Source organism: Podarcis bocagei, assembly GCF_964188305.1.
Source record: "Podarcis bocagei genome assembly, chromosome: 5".
NCBI lineage: Eukaryota > Metazoa > Chordata > Lepidosauria > Squamata > Lacertidae > Podarcis > Podarcis bocagei.
The window spans coordinates 91,963,199-91,979,645 of NC_138129.1; the positions used below are offsets into that span (position 1 = coordinate 91,963,199).

Consider the following 16,447-nt stretch of genomic DNA (forward strand, 5'->3'; position numbering starts at 1 on the left):
CTTTAACATTGCTGTAGGGAAAAGAGTACGTTACAACCAACTCTGTTGCCTCTTGTCAACACTTCTCAAGGTGCCAGTACATGTCTGCCAATGTGAAGCCCGTCAGCATGAACACATACCCCTAGGGAATCTTTGCTGCACCTAAGATCGTGCACATGGAACAAGAGCTACCAAATCAAAAAAGCAGATTGGACAGCAATGGTGGAATGTACAGATCATTCAGTCCTCCAGGGGGCAGGGAAATATATACAAATATCACACCAAATACTGCCTAATAAGAAGGGTATTCATCAAGGAATCCAAGTCTCGAAGCAGTTCTCCACGATGCAGAAGATGGTGTTTCGCTTATTTAAAGTAAACCAAAGCTATAAAAGCCATTACAGTTCCAACTCAAAGCCTTTGTCAGTCTTATTTGTGTTCCTTTGTTGGTGCATAGTACAGCTCCATGGGCTTATTCACTTTCCAGTACTTTTCACTGACCAGCTCCAAGGAAAAGGAGCCATTTAAAACCTAAAGACAAAATCAGAATTAGTGCCAAAATCAGAAACTAAGCCAGTGTTTGCTGCCACTTGAAAACGAACAGAAGACATAGCTAGGAAAATAACAAAACATTTGACAAACCACAGCTTGCAAACAGCATTAAAGAGACAGAGTGTTTAGGCACAGCAATCTATAAATAGTCTAATATAATCCAGATGTCAATTCCACTCTCAATTCCAAAGCAAGAAGCAGCTACAAATACAGTTAAGACGCTTTGCTGTATTTTGACACGTCTACAGTTCTTTTACAAAATGATTCTTGCTAGCACAATAGGGCATATACTAACTCAGTAATTAGGTACCTGTTTACCTGCAGAAAGCAGTTAAGTAACTACAGCCCTTAGGATCGATGCTAAGCTTACTTTGTTAAACATGGGGTGGGAAACTGCCCCAAAGCTCTCCGGGCTCTAAAGCAGCCTGAATGCAGAGAAATTACATCGCAATCCTTTTCTAACAAAGACCCATTACATTTGTCCTTCCTTCAATAAGTTAAAAACAGCATGGCGGGCGGGAAGAAGCCGTGTGCATGTAAATATGTGGTGGTGACCACACCCACTTTGGCAACTTCCAAATCCCAAGAGGGGATGCAGACCTTGGTCTCAAAAATGTCCGCACCCCTGGTTTAAAAATAACTACACAAATAAGGATAGGCTCAAAGATGAAAGCATTCCAGGTGAGCAGAGATTTGAATCTGGGATTTCTTCAAATCCAAGCTCAACACCCCAGCTGCTATATGCCACACGCTCTCTTTAAGCAGTATGACCATGTAATTATTTACACTGATTTTATACCAATGTTGTGCTTGTTCACAGGCCCACTTCATACAATTTGCATGATCAGCCTCAAGAGGAACAGAAGTACATCAAAATCCTATTCAGAAATTCCGCACAGTCTCCCTTTAAGTCATTTGCCATAGCAGATCCATCTCTGACATCAACAGGGCAAGCAAAGGGGTGCCTAGGCATGCTCACCTGAACACAAGTAGGTGCCCCTTTGTAGATGTTCTGGAGAGGATGTAGGGCTTTGGCAGCAGAGCCCAGGAGATGTGGTCTTGCTTCCCTTCCATGCATTTAGCCCTGTGCATGGAGAATTTCTCAATAGGACTCAGGTGTATCTTAAAGCTGTGGCACTTTATTTTCTCCCAATTATGGTTTTAGCTGAATCAGCTACTCACAGTAAACTGGCCATTAGCTGTAGCAATATAAATTGTGTACTGCTTCTCACTGGCTGTTTCAAGATTCATCTGATTTGACTCTCCTTTGCTTCGGAGTTCTTCCAAGGCCAATCTCACAGCTAGGTACTTGGACAAGTGATCAACTGTGGCATTGCCAGAGGTCTTTATGTACCTGCAGCAAGAACAAAGACAACCCATGTACACAAATAAATAAATGACTGCAATTGAGAAACATCCACAAGCAAAATGATCCAAAATATAGGTAAAGGGCGGCAACTGAGCACTTCCAAGAGCTTGTCCTGAATAATCAGATAGCACACACACCCCTTCGCAAAAGGCTAGATCACTAATATGTACACACCACCTTCTGAAAAAAGGGACAAAAACCACTGCTTACCTTGTCTGTGCACTGTCATCATTTTCCATTAGTGTAGGATGGGGTCGGAAAACTAATTCTATTTCACTTGCACCATCCAATACTGGGTCTATGGCAACTGTCGTATTATTATTATCCAATTCTAGCCCAGAATCATCGGAGGTTTTTGTCCTTTTGTTACTTGGCCCAGCTTCTTGATTACTGTGAGTTGAAGCATTACTACAATGCGAGCTGTCACCGTTGTCTTCTGCTCCACTGCCATTCTCTATCGGTTGCTTCTTGCCTCTCTGTAACCTAAGAAGCATACATAACATGTTCAAGTAAGTCATGCAACCTGTTCAGCAAGTCATTTTCAAAGACCTCACACAAGCTATCAAATATATGTATAAGACTCCCATGATCTGAAAACAAACTGCCAGCTGACACAATCAATGCAGAACCACCGTTTAGCATGTTCCACTATGGAAGAATTAAGTTTCTCAGATCCAAAGAAACATTCATATGGAACTGAAGAACAGTGCAAGAATGCCAAATGTAGAAAGGCATGACTGGTGCAGAGGTGGACTCTAGAACCCCAGATATCATTAAAACAGGTTTATGTTTTCCTGCAAAAGCTCATTAAATAAAACTAGCTTGCTAAGCTTAGTCAGTCATCTTCCAATTATAGACAAAAATGGGCAGGATCATACATAACACACATTAATCTGCCTTGCCGAATAGGAACCATTTAGCTCACTTCTGTCTACAGTGGTGCCTCGCAAGACGAAAAGAATCCGTTCCGCGATTCTCTTCGTCTAGCAATTTTTTCGTCTTGCGAAGCAAGCCCATTGACAGCTTAGCGGATTAGCGCTACAGCGGTCTAGCGGCTTTTCGTGATCAGCTGTTAAGCGGGTTATCAGCGGAACAGCTGATAGGCGGCTTAGCGGCTTAGGGAAAGGGGGGGAAGCGACAAAAACCCGCGGGGACGCGCAATATTTTTTCGTCTTGCGAAGCAACCCCATAGGGAAATTCGTTTTGCAAAGCGCCTCCAAAACGGAAAACCCTTTCGTCTAGTGGGTTTTCCTTCTTGCGAGGCGTTCGTCTTGCGGGGCACCACTGTACTTGTAACAGCAGTTCTCAAAACCTAAGCAAGTATCTCTCTCAACTCTGGTAGCATAATTTTTAAACTGAAAACATGGGTTTGAGATTGAAAACCCAATCTAGTTTTCTAGCACTAAGCTGCACCTCCCCACACCCTCCAATTTCTAACTCCCAATTACCTAGAGTCTCTTACCTGTTCAGGGCCTGGATTTTCAGACCCTCCTCAATGCTGTGGCTCAGAGCCTGCTGGTTATTGTGCTTACTGATCCTTGCTAGAACTCTCTCCTGATGGGCTTCATATTCATCACGACTTGGATAAATTTTACTGATAAGGGCATCAAAGTTTGGGTCTGGTCTCAGTGACCTCTTCGAAACAAGCTTTTTACGGCAAGTAGGGCATTCTTTGTTTCTAAGAAGAGAAAAGGAGAAAAGCAGTTCCACAAGTATGCTCTTCATATCATGCTTTGTAACAGTCTGCAGTCTTGATTAGTCCCTTCTTATTGAAATATGGCTTACCAAACCCTTGCCATATTGGATACAGTCACAAACCAATTTTGCACACCGCAGAATTCAAGCACCTGATGCAAACGGATTTGTTATACTCACTTCACAGTTGCTTCTTTTCAGTTACTACTCTTCAGTTAGATGTTACAGGTTTTTAGACTAGTTGGTAAAGGCTAAGCTTATTTCGAGGTATTTCACTTCAGTTCCTTAACTTAGCTGTTGAGGTATTACAGCTAATCACTCATTAGGTGGAGAATGAGAATAAAGAGACACAATTCCTTAAACGTCCCCTTCTCAGTCAGTTTCTTGCTGCCAGTGCAATACCTGACTTGAACCAGTGAGTCCTAGGTTCAAAACTTTGATATGAAGTTCTCTGGGTGACACTGAGTCAAGTCTCTATTCTACAAGTTGGTTGAGATGATAAATTGGGATGGGGCATCATGGCTAAAGTCTTTGAGGGCAGAAACTGGAAAATGCTGGAAGATTCTAGTTCATTCTAGAAGGTTCAGTTCCATTGCAAATATTGTTTTCACCAGGGATCAGCAAACTTCTTCAGCAGGGGGCCGGTCCACTGTCCCTCAGACCTTGTGGGGGGCCAGACTGTATTTTGGGGGGGGGAATGATGCAAGAGCAGCATGAGCCCTGGTGGCTGCTTACCTGTGTCTTGCGAGCAGCAGGGGCTGGTGGCTGCAGTGGCGGTGAAGGGACGATGAGCGGTGCATGAAAGGGCTCCGGAGAGGGGCTGCTTAAAATGGCGGCCGCTCAAGCGCTACTGCTGCTGTTGGCACCAAAAAAGCCCAGCCCCCTTCCTCCTCTAGGTAGGGCAGGGAGAAGCCAGGAGGAGGGAGGGAGGGAGGTGCCGCCGCTGCCATGTGAGGGAGGGAAAGAACGCACGCGCTGGTGATCCACGTGGTGATTCCCAGACCGTCTGCAGGCCAGATCCAGAAGGCAATTGGGCCTAATCCGGCCCGCGGGCCTTAGTTTGTCTACCCATGGTTTTGACTATCTGAAGGTCACGCTGAGCCAGGAGAGATAAATTTGTGCACTCAGCGAGCTGGTCACTCTCTTACTTTTGTTTGTACCTCACATGGTTGCAGTTTTTCCTCTGAAATTTATTTTTGGTTTTTGTAACGAAGCCCCTTTTGCCTTTAGTAAAAGTTTTTCTTTAACTCAGTGTGTTTTATTACTACACGACGCATCCACTCCAAACATACACTTCTGGGACTCCGCCATTCATCAGAACACAGAGCGCCTAGGAATTTTAGGATCCAATCCGTCAGCGGGAGCCATACCCCGTAAACTCCTTGGAGGAAGGACAAAATAAAAATAAAGTAACTGCAAATGCTTCTCTACCCTCTAATGCGAAACAATTAAGATTTGGGAATTGTGGCCCTGGCTGGCTGTCAACTTTGGGGAGGGAGGGAGGTAAATAAAAGGGTGATCTTCAACTAAGCTTTACTCAGAGCAGACACACTGAAATTAATGAACACAGAAGAGACCATGAGAGTCATCTAGTCCAATGTCCTGCAATGCAGGAATCTCAAAGCATTCATGACAGAAGGCTTTTAATTTCAATGGGTCTTCTCTGAATAAAACTTACTTGGATACCACCTAAAGTTTTTTTGGGGTTTTTTTTGCAGGTTCTTTACATTTTACCCAGAATCCCAAGGTACTTCTCAAGTACTATAACCAATCCAGATAGAGGGTTTTTAAAAAAAAAAAAAAATTATATCACCATACTTACCCACTTCTCAGGGCTGTGATGATACAATCAGCACAAAAACGATGGAGACATTCCTTAGTAGTCATGGTGTTCTTCAACATATCCAAACAAATGGGACACATCAGCTCACTGTGGAGGCTTCGTGGTGACACCACTATTTCCAAGCCATCTGTTATTGCTTCCTAATGATAAAAGTTAAATAGAGTTCTCAGGCAATTGTTTCCTGGTCAAGCTGAAGTTGCTATTTTTTAAAATGCCTCATAATAATCATGAAATCATTTCCCCTTTATTTCTGGCAAATGCAAATAAGATTTGAGTTTTGTTGTAATGCTCTAGTTGATAAATTAACATTTTGGGGGGCAGTGGGCATTCACATCTTTTGTAAGTTAAGCAAAGATGTTTTTTTAAAAACACAACAACAACTCTTTAGTACCTGAGGTGTTCTTTGAAGTTCATACAAGCTGAGCTCCCATGTTTTGCTCAAAGGCTGCGTTCCGTTTGTCTGCACAGCCTGAGACATGGCTAGAAGAAAAGAGAAACATGAAAATCAAGCATTTTAAGAGGTCCTGCAGATTGGGCATTTTCACAGGTGAACTCATATTTCACATCACAGGTCAGCAGACTACACCCCTCAAACCACTTCCAGTTCATTTCTCACTCATTTCCATTTCACATGAAAAGTACCTGTAGCACAGGGATATCCAACAATATGCTACAGGGTCATTTCAGCAAATATATGGTGCCTCTGAATGAACATAATGGAGCACATGTCAAGAGTTCAGAAACTGCAGTTAGATCTTCCTCCCTTTAAAAAACAATATACAGACAAGAGCCTAGTCTTCTGACTAGTTTTAGCTATTCTTAGTTGTAAATAGTAGCTAGTTGAGAATATGCATTGCAATCAGCAGGTACAGTAGTACCTCTAGATATGAACGGGATCCATTCCGGAGTCCCGTTCGCATCTAGAGGTAAACGTATCTAGCGATGGCACGTCTGCGCACGCACACGTCACTTTTCGCCACTTCTGCGCATGCGGTCATTTTGAGCATCTGCGCATGCGCAAGCGGCGAAACCCAGAAGTAACGCGCTCCGTTACTTCCGGGTTGCTGCGGAGCGCACCTCAAACATGCTCAACTTGAAGCAAATTTAACCTGAGGTATGACTGTATCTGCCTTCCTCACGTTCTTCTGCAGAAGTTAGATGACTTGTGGCTGGCTACCAAGTCCAGCCAAAACTGTGGGCCCCCAAGTGAGCAAGAAGTCAATATTCCTAGGTGAACCAACGGGCCAATACTACCAACAAGCAACTTCTACAAACTAGTAACACTGCTGTGATTGTTCCTTTTTAATTTCCAGTTCAACTAAAGTGGTTTAGAGTCCAAAGCACTGCCTATTGTTTCCATTTCAGATTCCATTTCATTCTTTATTAGCTCCTCTTTTCTATCAATGTTGAACGCTGATTATCTACAGAAAATACTAATATACTACTGCAGCTGTCTCCAATATTATAACTAATAGGCATGGCGGAATTTCTTATGTCAAGGCAGAAAATTAAGAACATGTTTATGGCATTAAGTGTCACTAAGACATAATAAGGTTATTATATCTGTCAGCAGAAACTATTAAGTTTTAATAAGGTCATTAGAGCTACACATTTTCTATCACACAAATATGCAAACATCTTCCATGAAGCTGTGCTTAATTTATAAAAAAATCAGCTGGCAAATTTTATAAAAATATAAATGTCCCTTAAGCTGCAATGTTGAAATAAGATTCAGTTTTTGAACATCATTAATTTTAAAATATTATTTGTATATGCCCAGAACTCCAAGTAGATCCCCAAATCCTATTGTAATACACTGCCACTATATTGTGTAAAGGAGTCTAGTTACTGCAACAGTCATTTGTCAGGCTTCTCTTATTTTAAGTAATGGAAGGATGAAAACCCTCACATTATTAGCAACTACCAACCATGTAACCAGTGCTGCTCAGGAAGTCTAAGAAACCAAAAATATCAGTGCCGTTTTAAAGGTTCAGTTCACCCTTGTAGTTCAAAATAATGCCCAACTGTATCCAAAGAATAACTTGCACCTTGATCTCTGGAGCCATTGTGAAAAAATTGGTTATAGTATCGTCAAGAGATGTCCAAATGCATAATAAAGAAACAAAACTTTCCAAATTATATGATAGATTAAGGGAAGTGGAAGTGAGAAAATACGCAGAATGATCCTGTAAGTCTTGGGGCAGGAACCTAAAATAACCAGAATCTACAAGTGGGTCATGCAACAAAAACATTGCAATGTGGCACGTTTTCCTGTTCAGCTTGCTAGCCACTTCAGTCCTCCTAGCTTTCAATTACACCCCACCCACCCACCCGTCTATCAGTATTTCATGTCCACCAAGAATGTTCAGTTCTCAGTGGGCTATTCTGGGGTCCCCTCCATGTTTATTTTTTCTTAAAATGGTGTTTACCTCTGGAAATCTTGGGATTTCCTCAAGCCTGCTGATACCTCTTTCTTCTACATCCCACTTCTCAGAGTGGGAGCCTACATTAGCTAGGTTACCTCATTACTTCAAACGCATCTAGCTTCTGAAGGGAGGCTTTCAACAAGTATTTTTTTTTAAAAAAAATGACAAACTGTGATGTATTAAAAAAATCCTAGACAACATGGAAGCATTACATAGGAAAAAATAAGTAATTCTCAAACTTTTTTTTTAAAAACCCCCAACCATAAATAAAATTTCTGTGAAATCTGTTTAGCAAATACCTGACCTAGCACTCAATCAAAAACGTTTTAAATTCCATTTCCCACACAACATATATCTTGGCTGTGATTAGACTGTAGCAAATGCAGCACTTTTTGTGATTTGATACAGACTGACCAGCTCTCTAAGAACTTTCTCTTGTTCCAAATTCTTCTAAAAACCTTTTACTACTCACAAGCGGGGTACAGCAAGATTGGAGGAATGCAACTCCTTCAATAAATTCACACTGTATCATTTTTCAAAAGCATTCAACATGATGACATGTGCCTCCAGAAAGCTTGTAAGCATTACGCATTAAAACATAGCATTAAAACACTATCTCTAAATGTTAAGCATGCACCATGGCTAATAATCAGCAATCTCCTTGACAGAACATGTCCAGCACCCCAAGGACACAAACAGATGGAAATTACCACAACTAGAACACTATGCTGCTTTGGCAGTTAATTTAGCAACTACTCAGAGCAACACATGATGCGCGGCGGGGAAGGGGGGGGAGAGAAGAGATAAGCTGAATGCCTGATTGGGTCTGAAAAAGTCCGCTGCGGATACACACCTCACTGTACTGATTGCTGCTAGGGACCAAGGGAGAAATGCTATGGCGCTGCAGAGCTTTTGTTTCCTTCCCACATTCCTCTTCACAACGCTCATGAAGCGCACACATTTTGATTATATTCTGAACTGTTGTTAATTTTGTTATTTCGTGTAAGCTGCCCTGCAAGTGGAAACATTGTAGGGTAGGGTATAAATGGCTTAAGTAACATAAAGAATGGCCTCTTCATTTTCCATTTTCCTAGGTAGCCCCATGCCTGGAGAGAGAAACTATATTTGCTTTGTTAGGACCAATTGACATACCGTATGGGGCTCTAAGATCAGTTCCCAGTATAAAATGTGCACACAGCGGCCTTTATTAATAACATCCACATATGCAAGTTGTGCTCCTTGCTTTCAAGTATAAACAGTGATTGGGAAGCCTTCGGTTTTGTACATTTTGAAGAGGAGGGGAGGGAAGGTGCAATTTATATTATGGAACCCACAGTTAATGCTTGTTTTGTATGAAGTGACCCTTAAGCTTTTATTTATTACACATTATTATTATTATTATTAATCAAATTTGTATTCTACTCTTAATTTCAAGATCACAGGATGGCGCACAATTTAAAATTACAAAATAAGAACACAAAATGTGCAACAAAACAAAATGAAAGCAAGCAAATAACCCCTGCTTCCACAACCACATTTAAAAAAGCATAGATTGTTTAATCTGCCAAAGGCTTGGTTATAGAGAAACATTTTTGCCTGGTGTCTAAAGAAACACTGGGCTAATTAAACAATCTATGCTGGCAACTCTAATTACCCAGGCCAAATTTATTTGAATTCTGCTCTACCTTCAGTCATGAACAATTTGCCTAAGCTTAAGCAACTGTCCTACTGACCTGACCTACTCAAACAAACACCAATTTCTCTTTTTTCCATTGACTGTCAAAGCCAAATGCGAAAAGCAGTAAACCATTCAAGACTGATCCACTTATTTCTCCCAATTAGTTCATAATAGTTGGACAGGTAGATAGGCAGCTACTGTATTTTTGTATTTCACACACACAAGTGAAAGAACTGTGTCTGCATTCTAGATTTATGTGATTCGGGAGGAGGAAAGCAAGAAAAGATTGTGAAACTTTTCAGACAAGACTACATATTCTGGATTCATTGCACCAGCAAATATTTTCCCATTATGTTATAATTCATAAATTTTTACAGAAGAGTTCATTAAAAGTGGAGAGCTAAATCATGCCCATTTATTTCAACAAGCAGTTGTATGATGACGGTAACAAAAATGCTTTGAATATGTTTTGATCACCTTTCTATTTTTAAAAGGAAGTGAACAATAAAAAACAACTACCGTATTTTTTGCACCATAACACTCACTTTTTTCCTCCTAGAAAGTAAGGGGAAATGTCTGTGCGTGTTATGGAGGGAATGCCTACGGGTGGCATGCCTATGGATTTTCCTCCTCTAAAAACTACGTGCGTGTTATGGTCGGGTGCGTGTTATAGAGCGAAAAATACGGTAATCATAAAATAATCCAGAAAAAAGGACATACACCATTAAATGACAGTAAAACGGACCACAGGGTAGTGCTATCCTGTTCTTAATAGCAACATTATACTGTCTTGATACTACACTGAATCTGTATTTCATTTTGGAAGCACCTTACTGGATGAAAAAACATATAGCTTGTAATTGTTTTCTTTAGAAGCAAAGGCAAGAATGTAGCATTGATCAGTCATGATTTGTTTTGAAGTGTCTCTCTCACTTCCAATAGAGAGCCAGTGTGGTGTAGTGGTTAAGAGCGGTAGAGACTCCTTCGGGTAGTGATAAAGCGGGATATTAAATCCAAACTCTTCTTCTTCTCTTCTTCCAATAGAGTCGTATCTCGGAAGTCGAACAGAATCCTTTCTGGAAGTCTGTTCGACTTCCAAAACATTTAACTTCCAAAGTGCGGCTTCTGATAGACTGCAGGAAGCTCCTGCAGCCAATTGGAAGCTCCGTTGGACATTCAGCATCCAAAAGAACGTTAGAAAACTGGAACACTCACTTCCGGTTTTCAATCGTTCAGGAGCCGAGATGACTCCCAAGACATTCGGGAGCCGAAGTACGACTGTAGTTGAGGCACTTCTGTATTAGGACTGGAGTCACACTTCACTCTTGCACCTCTACTGTTTTAAGAAAGAATACCCTGCCCCAATAACCTCACATGCTGTTTCCCCCATAACTCACTTAACTGGGGGGAAGTAGAGATTCATGTAAAGCAGGAGTGGGGAACCTCAGGCTTGGGAACCAAATGTGGCCCTCCAAGTTTCTGTGCCTGCCTCTGTGACCCTTTACAGTCCATGCCTCCTCCCTAGACTACACCCCTCACTGCTCTGGTTCCACACACTCCTCAAGTGCTCTTGTCTGGCTTTAATGTGTCCTGGAACTGTCATAATACCTCGTTTGTCTGGATGCAGGGTCAAATGTGTCGAAACCTCTGGTTTTTGCACAGCCGGAAACATAGCCAACTGTACATGATGGAATGCCACCCTCAGGTTGAAACTGGTGCCTGATATAACGAGACAACCGACAAGGTGCTTTGAAGAATATGTTTAATTCTCTTGCATCATGGGCATGTTTTTCCCTTGGGAGATATAAGACCTTTGAGAGGAGATTTAGATTGGGGGAAATGGCTTGGGGTGAGGAGGGTGTCCCCATAGGCACTGTGGAAAGTGATTAATCTTTTTGCATCACGGGCAACAGGGGCTGCCCTGCCCTTGTGGGCTCCCCAGAGAATGCTGGAATAGATGGCCCATTTTATCAAATCCAGCAGACCTCCTCTGTAGTACATTTGCCAATTAACCATAAGTTATTAACTGAGCTTCCATATTCACAGGCAGTATAGCTCTGAATAACAGCTACTGGAAACAAATAGAGGGTTGGTCACTGTGAGAGCTGCTTGACTAGATGGGTCCCCTTTGGCCAGACCCAGTTGCAGGGCACTTCTGATGTTCCTAAGTTTTTAGGATTGTTGCATTCATGTCCTGCTTCCCAGAAGCACTGAAAAGTAGGATGCTGGGATAGGTTAATTCTTTTGCCCTTTTGCATCCTGAGAATGTTTTCCCCTTAAGACCAACAGAAGATATGGGAGAGAGTTGTTAGGGGAAATGGTGAGCCGTGGGGAGGTTTACCCCACCTCCAACCTGATTCTTCCCCACACATCTTTTAAATAGGGATGGCATGTTGGCTGGCTGACTGATTGTATGGAAAATGCATCCGGAAGATAAAATATATCAAGGAGTTAGTGGTCTGGCATGGAGCCCTCCCTGCCTCTGTTCCTTCCCCCTCATTCTCCTGTTAAGTTTTTAATGAGGAATGTTTTGAGAACAGTCTTAGATGTTCTGGGAACGTTGGAAAGAGATGAAATCCACACTCCCACAGCTGCCTAATCAGTTTGGGAGGATAGTGCTGGGTACCTTCTCTCATGTTTGACATGTTTTGAGAAAGTAAGGCATTGAGAGGGGGTGGCTAACGGATGATCTGCAAGTAGCCAGTTTTGGAAGCCACACAGGCTATCTATAAATCTGACAGTTTAGGCAGTGTTTCTCTGAAGCTAGTGCATGGACTGATCAGCCGCAGGGTTGTGCAAACTGAGGCTACCTGAGGGAGTCACTTTGCCGCTTCTTGAGGGCTTCCAAGTGGCAGATTGAAGTGCTTACTTGGTATGTATACACTGCTTGCTGTTTTAGAACAAAATCTTTGATCTTCTCACTCACTTGTGTATTTTGTATTGCTTCCGAATCTCATTTTAAAAGAACCGCCTTGCCTTTGGCAAGACGCTAGTCAGATATTGTCAGTTGGGCACTACTGTTTGACCACAGTCAAATATTTCATTAAGTTAATTATGCCTGAAGAATGGGTTTTCTGCCTACTTAGCAGAAGTCACTTTTAAAGTGACCCTTGCCCTTTCTTTGTAGTCACTATTACTTTGCTTTATTTCTGTTTTAATTACATTGGGCAATATTCAACATTGTGCACATAGAGGACAAGCTCACACATGGATTCTTTTCCTCACCTTTCAGCCCCCACTACCCCCATGAAAGCCTTCCTGGAGGGTCAGAAGGGAGACTTACCAGCATTGTGGGATGAGCTGTACAGCACTGCAGTGAGAGAATGCCCCAAAATCTGATGGAATAATCCTGTGTTAGCAGAGTACAAAACTACCTTCCAATTTTGGAAGATTCCTCTACTCCTGCAACCCAGTGTTTGATAAGTCCTTTGCAGTCCTCTGGAGTAGGTTTTTTTTTTTTTTTTTTAAAAAAGGGGGTACTGGGTGCTTCAGAGGGAGCGGGTGGTGTTGAGCCTCTTTGGCTGGCTGATCGGAAGGTCTGAGGTTCGAATCCACAAGGCTGGGTGAGCTCCTGTTGCTCTGTTCCATCTCCTGCCAACCTAGCAGTTCAAAAGCACAGCAGTGCAAGTAGATAAATAGGTATTTTACTGGGGGCTTCAGTGGGATAGTAAGGATTCATTGCATGAGCTTGTATTCTACTTGTGCAGTGTTGAATTTCACCCTGACCCCTTTTTAAAAAATGAACTGTAGGTTGACACTGTTGTTCCAAGGTAAATTTCAAAGAGAAATTCGGCAAAACATTAACATTTATAAAAGGTAAAATTTGTTAAAGATTATAATAATGCATTAACCGTAACATTTTAGTTTCATGGTTTTGTAATTAGCATAATATATTAAACCTGTTGATTGATTGGTATAGGCAGGATATTGATTGGTATGGGCAGAGGTACAACATGTTTTCTATGTGCTAGTGCTTTTTGACCATTATGTGAATGTTCAGTTGAGCAAATCCTTTTTTGAACAGTCAAACACTTAACTATGTAAATAGGGTTTTTTATATTACAAAAAAACCTGCAGGACATCCCATCACAAATCTCCTATCTCTGGTTCAACTACAAATGGAACTAGCTTTGGTATTGTGAAGAAAAACACACCAGCACCACCTTAAATGAACACATTATCACAAAGCCATTTTACTCTTCTGATAAGCCTAGCAACACATAAATGAAATGGCATCCCTGTCATATTGAAATACTTTTAGCACTTCTTCTAGTCTAGGTGCTCTGAGCTGGGACATCCCACATCGTCCTTGGGAATTCTGCGAGAACTCACAGGAGACATCCCTTTAAATTTTTGGGCCTCTCTCTAGCAAGCATAGTTCCAACCTACCAAGGGAAACAAGAAATCAGCCAAGCAATGTTCGGCAAACAACATACAACAGTCAAAACTCTTGACTCTTCCCTGTGTTTCCACCAACAGATACTTCAAAGGCACCCTTTAACACGCTCTGCTCACAAAGAAGATGGGTGCCAAGCAAGATGCCACCCTAAAGCACACCTTTTCCTCTTTTAAAGAGACAGTGTACTCCTACACACCCTCTGTCCACCTGAGAGCCCATGTACTACTGTTAGCTGCAAATACAGCATGATAAGTAAATAATTCCTCTAGAGATCTTCCCATTAATGCCACCAGGGGAACTGGGGCAGGGAGGGCAATGGGAGAGCGGTGCCAACATCTTGGGGGGCACCTTTCCTAAAACGCCATTGTATTGTGCATTTTTCTGTTTTTTATCCCATATTCTTATGCTTGCAAACTGCCGGGAAATCTTCAGGTGAAGGGTTTGGTGTATGAATTTAATCAATAATAATTTAAATAATAATAATATTTTTTTTAAAATGAGACCACCATCTTCCTACCCCAATTATGATTTGCATTGGATCACACTGTTCTAAGGCGTGCACGATCCTTCTGTTGTTTCTGTAGCTTCTAAACACCTTGTGCATTGTTAACAGGGAAAGCCGGTATACAAATTAAAAGTGAAATGAAAATAAATAATAATAATGAAATAAAATCGAAAGGGGGCGGGGAGGGACAACCCTGCCAGGGACGGCAGGAAGAAAATCGCCCCCGCTCCTTTTCTCTCCCTTAAATGTTATTATTTTGGGGGAGTGGGCGGGTTAATGGCTAAAGAAGAAGAAGAGGAGGAGGAAAACCGCCTTGTGTATTGTTAACACAGAAAGGCGGTATACAAATTGAAAGCGAAATGAAAATAATAATGAAATAAAATCGAAACGGGGCGGGGAGGGATAACCCTGCCAGGGACGGAAGGAAGAAAATCGCCCCAGCCCCTTTTCCTCTCCCTTAAATGTTATTATTTTGGGAGAGTGGGCGGGTTAATGGCTAAAGAAGAAGAGGAGGGGGAGGGAAACCGCCACAGCAAGGCGGCATACAAATTGAAAGCGAAATGAAAATAATAATAACAATAATGAAATAAAATCGAAAGGGGGCGGGGAGGGACAACCGTGCCAGGAAGCGCCTCAACCTTTTTTTCTCTCTCTCTTCCTTAAATGTTATTATTTTTGGGGGGGGGAGTGGGCGGGTTAATGACAGAAAAAGAAGAAAAAGGAGAAAGATCGTGTGTGGAGGCGAGGAGCAAGCACTCCCACCCCTTTTACACCCGAGTAAACGTGCGCAGGATCCGCACCCCCCCAAAACGAAGGCTTCTCCAGCTCCATGTGGGAGGGAGAGACCCCCCCCAGCTGCGCCCCCCCTTTCCCTCCTCCTCCTCCGCCTTCTCCTCACCGGCCCCGCTGCTCGCCGCCTCTCGGTGTCCGGCCCGCTCCCTCACCGCGGCTCGGCTCTCTCGCCCGTCGTCGTTGCCGCCGTCGGCGCCGCCGCCTCCTCCTCTCCCGGCAGCCAGGGCTGAGGCGAGTCGACAGCGGCCGCCCCAGCCCGCTTTTCCCACCGTCGCCGACACCGCCGCCTCTCCGCCTCAGCGAGCGACACAATATGGCGAGCCGCCGCCGCCGCCGCCGCAAAGGACTCTGGGAAGGAAAAGAAAAAAAGCGAGCAAGCGAGCGGGTGACTTGAAGGCGGGGGCGGGGCGGCTCCGGCGGAGCCACGCCCACCAAGCCCCGCCTTCCTCCGTCCCGGCCGCCCGCCGAGGTCGCCTGGGTGGCGTCGCTTTGCGCTGTCATTAGGCTAATTGGGCAACCGCCGACGGGGGCAGTGCTGGACTTTGACAACATAAAGATAAAAAAATCTGCATGTTGTCAAAGTCCCTATAAATATAACACACACCAAAATCTGCATGTTGTCAAAGTCCATATATATATCTTATAGATTTCTGAGGGTGCCTTCTTTTTTTAAAAAAATCAATTTTTAAAAATCAATTTTTCATTTTATTTTATTTATTTTTTAATTTCCACAGCACTTTCTGTTTTTAATAAAAATCTCAGAGCAGTTTAAAAGGTAAAGGTGAAGGGACCCCGGATCATTAGGTCCAGTCGCGGACCTCATCTTGCTTTATTGGCTGAGGGAGCCGGCGTACAACTTCCTGGTCATTCCAGCATGACTAAGCCGCTTCTGATGAACCAGAGCAGCGCACGGAAACGCCGTTTACCTTCCCGCCAGAGTATCTACTTGCACTTTGATGTGCTTTCGAACTGCTAGGTTGGCAGGAGCAGGGACCAAGCAACGGTCCCGCTCCGAGGGCCTTCTGGCAGTTCCCTCCCTGCGAGAAGTGAGGTTACAGGGAACCAGGCACAGGGCCTTCTCGGTAGTGGCGCCCTCCCTGTGAAACTCTCTCCCATCAGTTGTCAAGGAAATAAACAACTATCTGGCTTTTAGAAGATATCTGCAGGCAGCACTGTTTAGGGAAGTTTTTAATAACTGATGTTTTAATG

The 16,447-nt window shown here is 43.0% G+C and overlaps 1 protein-coding gene across 1 annotated transcript; it reads right to left on the minus strand.

The window, feature by feature from the left end:
* Positions 1–168: 168 nt before the first annotated feature.
* RNF2 (ring finger protein 2) lies at positions 169–15,547 on the minus strand. The gene is made up of 7 exons (XM_081194504.1): positions 15,345–15,547; positions 5,830–5,918; positions 5,418–5,578; positions 3,363–3,578; positions 2,111–2,383; positions 1,714–1,885; positions 169–510 (listed from the first exon to the last, which is right to left on the minus strand). Exons 2-7 carry the CDS (start codon positions 5,914–5,916, stop codon positions 409–411), a joined length of 1,011 nt encoding a protein of 336 aa, XP_081050630.1. The 5' UTR covers positions 5,917–5,918; positions 15,345–15,547; the 3' UTR covers positions 169–408.
* Positions 15,548–16,447: the final 900 nt, after the last annotated feature.

What these genes read in the sequence shown, in the direction of transcription:
- RNF2 (XM_081194504.1), bottom strand. Translation starts at nt 5,916, where the DNA reads ATGTCTCAGGCTGTGCAGACAAACGGAACGCAGCCTTTGAGCAAAACA. An exon ending in ATCACAGCCCTGAGAAGTGG is followed by an intron (nt 3,579 to 5,417) that starts GTAAGTATGGTG and finishes TTCTCTTCTTAG; the next exon opens with AAACAAAGAATGCCCTACTT. An exon ending in AAAATCCAGGCCCTGAACAG is followed by an intron (nt 2,384 to 3,362) that starts GTAAGAGACTCT and finishes TATGCTTCTTAG; the next exon opens with GTTACAGAGAGGCAAGAAGC.